The following is an 8,204-nucleotide window of genomic DNA, read 5'->3' as shown; positions in this document are numbered from 1 at the left end:
GCTTGGCGCGGTGCGGGTTTCACCCGCACGCCTGCAGCACTGGAGCGAGCAGGCGCTCACGCAAAGGCCGCCACCCACCGCGGCACAGGCCGCTGCCACCCCGCGCCCGCCACCCCGCGCCCGCCGCCCCGCCGGCGGCGCCGGGGCGCCCCCTCGCGCAGGCGCGTCCGCGCCGGCTCCCGCTGTGCATTTCGGGAACTGTAGTTCCCGTCCGCAGAGGGCGGGGAGGGACGCACACGGCGCATGCGCGTAACCGGCGCCGCTGTGCCTGGGAGACCGGCGTGACTCGCGGGAAGGCGCTGCCCCTTTTCTTTCCCGGCAGCGCGCTATTTCCCTCAGCAGCCTGGCGATTGGAAGGTTGGCCCGCTCACGTGGTTTCCAGCGGCCAATCAGATCTTCGGGTGCGAAGGCCGGCCCCTTCCGCTCTCTCGCCGCCCTGCGAAATGGCGGCGCCCCGGGGGTGGCGGCTGTTCTGGCCCGGCCGGCGCTGGCTTTCGCAGGCGGAGTCCGCCGCGGCTCCGGTGCCTCCGGACTCGCTCTATCCGCCCATCGTGGCCTCGGCTACGGCGAAGAGCAAAGCGGCCAAGCGGCGGCGCCTGGAGCATTTCCACCAGCGGGTGCATCAGGCGCCCTCGATCGAGGAGAAGCTGCGGCTCTACGGGCTGCTGCAGCGGCCCAAGTACATGGTTTACCCGCAGACCTTCGCCATCAACGCCGACCGCTGGTACCAGAGCTTCACCAAGACCGTCTTCGTGCCGGGGCTGCCGCTAAGGGCCGCGCCGGAGCCAGGGCCGGCGCTGGAGGCCGCGGCGGGAGCGGCCGCGAGAGCTCCGGGGGCGGCGGCGCCAGAGGCCGCGGCGGGAGCGGCCCCGGCCCTGGATCTGGGCGAGCTGCGCTCCCTCGTCTGCGACGCGCTCTTGCAAGAGAGCTTCTACCAGAACAAGAAGCGGCCGTTCCTCTACCGCTATCAGGAGCACACGCCGGGCCCCTTCCTCACGCAGCTGGTCTGCTCACTTACGGCCTTCCTCTGCAGTCGCAACCCACTGCTGGCTGCCTCCTCCCTTGGTGCGGAGCTGGGGTGGGAGAGGAGGGGGGGCCCTGGGCAGTGGGGCTGGTTTGTGAACCCTGCGAGACTGTCGCTGGTGGAGCTGGGTTGTTCTAAACATCATTAGTGCTTCTCCTTGTTCTTTTAAAACCCATGAGATGCAGAAAGATTTGGATTGTTTAGTTTTACCTCAGCTGCAGAGCAGGAATTAGGACAGTTTTGGGACAACTGGATAACTCTACCCCCACTTTCTGTTTCAGACTTAAAGCCTGAGGTTAACTATTACTGGCATCATGGTGAGGAAGTTGTTGTCCATGGATATCGTAAAGGTAGAGTCGATCCTGTGCGATTTCAGATAGATGATCACCCGCACCTCCAGATCCGTGTACCAAAGCAACTTCCAGAGGTGTGGATATTTTCAATAGCAAGTTAATCATACTTATTTTAACAACAGTAATGTTTCTGAGCAAGGCTGAAACTTTCATGTGATAGGTAATATGTGAACTCTCCTTTAATTACTTATGTAGCACGTTTTTGTATTTTTCAAGTCTAAAGGCTCTTTGTGCCTAGCCTTGCTGTGCGAAGTGCTCTGCAGATATTGAGACATTGTTCTAAACTGCAAGTTGGTCATCTTTGTGTTTTAGATGCACTACATGTTGTTAAGTTTAGTTAAATGGAGCTTTCAGCTTCTTTTATGTATTTACTTAAAAGAGAAGGCAAGACTATGGGAGAAAGCAAGAATAGGGACTGTTGTGTGAGTGTGAAAGTATTATCCTCAGTGGAGGAGGACAAGAAGATGGGAGAAATGGAATAGAATGTGAGAGAGCACATATAATCTGAATGTGAGCACTGTTACTTGATACTATGGCTTACCAATTGTTTTCTCGAAAATGGGTTTTCTGGAAGCTGATTAAATATTCTGACCTCTTGTAGGGTTACACAGTGGTATTTGTGTAGCCTGAAAAGGTCTTGGTTTTGCTTGTTCCACCACAAACAGAAGACTATGCTCCACTTACTGTTAACTGCTGAATGTTTCTTGTTAATTTTAGTGTACCTTTTGCTTAGGCTAATGCTCTTGGCGTTTTGAGGACAAATATCTGAGCAATTAAAACCAAAAGGACAAGGAACATAGGTGATATAAGAAATTCCAACTACTTGTTATAAGACCTGCCTTTGCTCTGTAGTTAGTTACTGGCTCAATAGTGTCAGTGCAGCCAAACACTGGAAGTGGTTGTAAATGTCAAATGTAATGATTCCAATGATCCCTCTGACAAGGTTTTTCTGAGACTAAGCTTATCAGCAGGTAGTATAGAATGCAACCATATGTGGCTGCACCAGTGCTACTGAAGATGGAAATTGTTTAAACTGACATTTTTCTTAAATGTCAGTGGATTTGAACTGGACGTGCACCTGCTTTATTTTAAGATAACTGGTGCCCCATAACAATACTGTGTAGAGAGAACCACTGAATATCTGTAAGCTGATTCTGCTGGTTTAGATTTGCTTAATGACTACTGCTAGAGATATTTTTGCTCATCCTGTTTGCACAGAAGTGGATCCAGATTTTGAAGGTAGTATCAAATGGTGGATTTGCTAGCACTGTAACCCCACAATATTGTTTGTATACTGCAGAAAATTCAGACTTTAAAAGAGATCAGTGTAAGATGCCTATAATAAGACTTGTCACAAGATAGGCGCTTCTGTTGCAAGCATATTATGGCTATTGTTTTTTTTTTGTTTAAATTTACGTATAGATATATGTGAGCAAGACTTGTATGTTCTTTTGTCTAAACAGAAAGTGACATATTATATAATACCTTTTGTCAAGAAATATGTGGCTTACTCTTCTGGCTTCTTTTTTTTCATTCTACTTTCTTCAAGGTTGTACCGCTAGAGTCAGATCTTGGAGATGTTCCTGTTATTGAGCACAAACCATCCAAACTGCCATTGTTCAAAAAGCAATATGAAAACAAGGTATTTATAGGTAAGAATTTCTAGCCATGATATGCTAACTTGTTAAAATAAAAATAAAAAACCCAGAGGTTGCTCTTCCCATCAACAGTGACAGCACGTGTGTGTGCATATATATGAACATATTGGGGATATATAACTACTTAACTGGAGAAAATCCATTGAGAGAGCTGTTACTAATCTGTAAAATGAAATCATAATGTTACTACTACGCTGTGAATACCTTGACAGTCCTTTCAACTCCTACTTCCCTAGTACTCACTGTGCAGGATATATTCTGCGTACATTACCAATTCTTGTGAGAGTTTAGGCTTTAGCCATTGAGAAGCTTTAGGTTTATGGTAATAAGTAACCATAGAAGCAGATGAGAGTTTAATTCTCTCTTTGCAGCCTCCAAACACACTATTCTATGTTCTGTATTCTATTTTTCAGTAGAATGCTTGAGGTTTTGAGATCCCATCTTGGGCAATGGGAAGGAGCATCCTCATGTGCATATAGCGTACTTTGTCTCACGATCCACTTGAAGGAGTTGAGTTGGATACAAAACTAGCAGAAAACTGGCTTTGAATTTTGATACAAATCTAAGAAATAAGACACTTTATCTTAACTCTTAGGAGCCTTTTGAACTTGGGCAAGTCCTACAGTCTCACCCAGGAATGGAAAGATTTCAGCATTTTGAACCTATATTGTAGATCTGTATAATTCTCAGTTGTATAGACTCTGATAGTAAAGACATGTTTGTATAATGAAGGACATTTACTGACTCAGTGACTTTTTTTCTTTTTTGGGGGGCACAGGATCAAAGGTGGCAGATCCATGCTGTTATGGGCACACCCAGTTTCATCTTATTCCTGATAAGCTAAAAAGGCAGAGGTTCTTAAAAGCGAATCTTGAAGATCAGATTGAAGTTACTTATAGAGCTAATGGTATTACAAGTCTCTTTGCCTGGACAGCGGCACAAGCAATGTATCAAGGTGAGACAGTCAATCTGTCAAATTCTTTCTGGTGATGAATACCAACTCTAATGTTCTATAGCCTTTTTTTCTTCCTCGTTTTTCATGCCTCTTCTGAAGAGCATCCTTTAAGTAGGTCTTTGAAAATTTAATTGAACCAGTGAATGAAGCAGAGTTTATACAGGGGAGTAATTTAAGATTTTTCTCTTATCTAAAGCACTTGGTCAGGGAGAACTAATTCTGTGGAAAAGTGTTTTTTCTATATATAACACTAAATCTATGTATTTAAAAAAAAAAACAAAGGAACCCTTAATGCATTTGCTGGCAAGACAAAGCTTTGTGATGGGGAAAGCAAGTAGATCTGAAGCCATTTAATTGCAGAGTTTTTTCTGCATTTACTGGCAAGACGAAGCTTTGATGGGAAAAGCAGGTAGATCTGAAGCCATTTAATTGCAGGGATTTTTTTGCAACAATGAAGACACTTCGTCCATTGTTTTAGAAATGTCAGATCTCTGAAACTACAACAAATGCAAAAAAAAAAGTCAGCATTCTTTCTTCCGTGATTTTTAGATACAACGTGTAAATAGGCTTCTGAATAGGTAACTTGAGTCAGTCTTCTTCCTTCTTCCTCAAAATAAAAAAGGACATTGCAGTTTTGGTCTTCTGAGATGTAACTGTTCTAAAAGTGTGTGTAATAGCTTGACACTACCCCTTCCCTCAAAAGAAAAAAAAAAAAAAAAACTGTCAAACTGAATAACCTCTTCTAGTGTAAGGGGAGGGTTACTGTTCACAAAGTACTGAATAGCATTTGTTCTCCTCCTGTAGGAAATATATATCATGTATCTCAAATTATTTTAGTTCTTGTATCCTCAAATATTCTAAACAAGATGTCACTGTTGTATTTAAAGCTCATTTTATTTCTTCCTGTGGCATACAGGTATTTTACCAATATCTATGTAAATGTCAGTATGAGAACTTCTTGCCTGGTACTATGAATACTGAAAGAAAGCAGTCTTCCGTTGATAGTCTGGTGTCCTCAGTGCATTCAGGATGACTTACAGTAAGATCTCAGTATTAGGCAAGGGGAGGTAGAGGAGAACTTAAAGCACGCGTTTATTAGCTAGTGGTACTGGAAGCTAGTTTACTGGTCAGTATTATCAGTTCTGAAACAACTCATTGAGGAAAATCCTTTGACTAGTGTATGTATATTGCTGGTTCTGCATCAAAATTGGGAATTGTTTTAAAGCGTTTTCTGTGGACATAAAATATTGAAGCCAATTAAGTCTCAGCATCAAAGCTGTTTACAGTTGCAAGGACAGCGATGAGGACAACATGATTCAAATCTCTGAAGCTTCCTTGTTTTGTTCTGTATTGATTACTAGTGCCATTGAATATGATCCTGCTAATGCACATACATAAATACGTAAAGAAAAATGTTAGACTTTAATTCTCAACAGGGAATGTTTGAAGCATGAATTCCTATCAACATAGCATTCTATGTCTGCTGGCAAATTACCTTTACCAGTTAGGCTTACAGTAATATAAACCATTCTTCTGTCATGGGACAAATGCTCAGTGCCCTGTGAAAGAGTGGGATAGTCAAAAGACTTTTCCCCTCTGATTGCTTGCAGGACTTAATACATTCATAACTTTGTAATTTTGAAAGTCATCTGGAAGATCAGTTTGGTTTTATATCAGTCAGCATGTGTTAACATTGTGATTGCTGCCTAGCTCTCATAGGGAGCTGTGTACAGGATCTAAATATACCACTGTCTTTCTGATCTTGGAAAAAATCCTTAATGGGTGGTTGTCTTTTATATTGTTATTGTTAGCCTGTGCAAGGAATGCTTGTATTCGTAAAACAGGCAGGATTTTTTCCCCCTGCTGAAAGGTTGCCGCAGTTCCTGCTGTTCTTATTTTTTTCAAGATCTGGGTTTAGATATGTCTGCTGGTAGGAATTCTGAGTCCTATATAACTAGTATTGTTTTTTATTTTGTAGGATTCTGGAATGAAGCAGATGTGACCCGTCCTTTTGTATCACAGGCAGTAGTGACTGATGGAAAATACTTCGCTTTCTTTTGTTACCAGCTAAATACTTTAGCATTAACTGTAGAAACTATTCGAAATAACCCTCGGAAGAATATTTGTTGGGGAACAGAAAGTAAGCCATTATACGATGTTGTGGAAGATGGTGATGTGAAAGGTTTTAATGATGAGATTCTGCTTCAGTTGGTTCAATTTCTATTAAACAGACCAGAAGAGTTGTAAATCATAAAACAATAAGATATTCCTGTTGATGTGCCTGAACTTCATCGTAACTCCATGAAGTATGGCTTAGAATGCGCCTTGTTCTTAGTCAACTATTTATTGAGTGAACACTATATTCATATTTTATAAATCTTTGGGCCTTATTTCTTAACATTTAAATATATGATACTGTGCATTGAAAATAAATGTCTAGAGCACCTTAATGTCTCTTGTACAGTTACTAGAATTGTATTACATTTAATGGAAGTTTTGTGATATTTAAACAAGAGTGCAAAAATGTTGAGTGGTATGGACTAATTCAAAGTTATGTGAACACTGTCTTTCTGCAGATCTATAGATGTACATTGAACTGTTCCAGCAAAGTGTGAGTTCACATGCTCATCTGATTACTAGTGAGCTGCTGTCTTGGCGTTCAAGACCAGTGAAAAATCTCTGTGCCTAAAAGTTGCTTTACTCACTTTGAAGAGAAAATCAGCTCAGAAAAAACTGTTTCTTACTCATTAATGGTTGGCAATTTAATTAGATACTAAAGGAAGTACTTAGGCTTTTTTTGAGCAGTGGTATGAATACAGTGACACTTGCTTTCAAAGTTTTTCTTATGAGCGTGTATACAATTTTTAATGCTGTTGCCTCCATGAAACAGAGACACCTCTGAAATACTGTTGGAGTCTGTGAATGAAATTTGTGAAGGAAACCTGTTCTTATGCAGTTGATGCTCTTACTGCACTATTTTTTCAAAGAAATTTGAGTTGAGCTTGGTGCTGTTTTTAGTAGGTGAAGGCTGATGTATGTTGTTGTATTAGATGCCTGTATACAAAAGTATGTGCTACTCAGTCTTCCCTTTTATAAGTCATTGGGCCTATTTTTTCCATCTCCCAGCCTAGAGAAACCACCCTAAATATAAATTGTTTTTGCTTTAGTGTGAGACCTTGATTTTTTTTCCACTGTAGACATCTTAAGGATTTTTGTCATTGCAGATATTTAGATGTTTTATGACTGTTTTTAATGGACAATAGCTGATCCTAAACCATGACTGGGATCTCTGGTATAATGATAAGATACAAAGTGCAATGATTGTTTAGGAATGCTTGCTTCTCAACAGAGGTTCTGATCTTGAGGTAATTAAATATATGTAGTATTATGTGCAGTCCCATATACTGCATACGTATCTTTTTGAAACTTTCTTTTTAGGAATCAAGTTGAGTTTGTTTTGGTAGAACTGAATTGTGTATGGTGCTTTCTAAAATACTTGCTGATAAATACTTCAACCTGAGCAATTGAAAGCCAGCTTACAACAGGAAGTAGAATTCCCAAAGTATTTTATTAATGAAATATGAAGTAATTAAGGCAACTTATTTAAACTGGCACTCTGGTATGTGAGGAATGAACTGTAGCTTCCAATATCTTTGCCAGCAGAGGATAATTCATATAACATGCTTCTTAATAGAAGGGAAAAAAATCCTTAAGCACCTTTATTGTATTTGCAATGCTTGAGTGTCCAGTAGTTCTGATCGTGGCTGGTCCTTGATTTAGAAAATCTGCATATTCTAAGCAGGAACAGAAGATAACCTGCTGGGTGGGCATATTGATACAGAGAATGACCTGTGCCATGGCTGAAAAGTGAGTGACTTATAGTACGTGTTTTCTGATGTGATAAGGGGTAATGCAAAATGAATGGGAAGATATTCAATAACAGGTGGGTGTTCTAACCAGACAGATATAGAGCTTGTACAGTCCTTCAGCTAGAAACTGAGAGTTGCATAGAAGTAGTGACTGCAGAAACCTCAAACTGTTCAGAGACAGAAAAGCCTGCACCCAGTATGTGTATAAACAGAATGTAATTTTTGTGATTCAGCCTTTGTCTACCCTGAGGTTTCAATTCTAATAGAGAATTTATAGGAGGCCTTTTTTCATTTGTGCAGTTTTATTAATGACAGAAATATTGTAGATACGTAATCTGATAGAAG

General features: G+C 41.4%; 1 protein-coding gene across 1 annotated transcript; it reads left to right on the top strand.

The window, feature by feature from the left end:
* The first annotated feature begins 430 nt into the window (after positions 1–430).
* Positions 431–6,440, top strand: MRPS30 (mitochondrial ribosomal protein S30). The gene is made up of 5 exons (XM_062600088.1): positions 431–1,065; positions 1,306–1,451; positions 2,927–3,029; positions 3,814–3,990; positions 5,969–6,440. The coding sequence occupies exons 1-5, from the start codon at positions 444–446 to the stop codon at positions 6,235–6,237; spliced, it is 1,317 nt and encodes a 438-aa protein (XP_062456072.1). The 5' UTR covers positions 431–443; the 3' UTR covers positions 6,238–6,440.
* The last annotated feature ends 1,764 nt before the right edge of the window (positions 6,441–8,204 follow it).

The sequence above is a fragment of the Rhea pennata genome, chromosome Z (genome assembly GCF_028389875.1).
Source record: "Rhea pennata isolate bPtePen1 chromosome Z, bPtePen1.pri, whole genome shotgun sequence".
In the NCBI taxonomy this organism is placed as follows: domain Eukaryota; kingdom Metazoa; phylum Chordata; class Aves; order Rheiformes; family Rheidae; genus Rhea; species Rhea pennata.
This window is presented reverse-complemented; position numbering and strand designations above follow the sequence as displayed.

Excerpts from the sequence above, each read along its gene's own strand:
- MRPS30 (XM_062600088.1), top strand. The coding sequence starts at position 444 with ATGGCGGCGCCCCGGGGGTGGCGGCTGTTCTGGCCCGGCCGGCGCTGG. Across the intron at positions 1,066-1,305 it reads GCTGGCTGCCTCCTCCCTTG|ACTTAAAGCCTGAGGTTAAC; the intron begins GTGCGGAGCTGG and ends TTTCTGTTTCAG. Across the intron at positions 1,452-2,926 it reads TACCAAAGCAACTTCCAGAG|GTTGTACCGCTAGAGTCAGA; the intron begins GTGTGGATATTT and ends ACTTTCTTCAAG.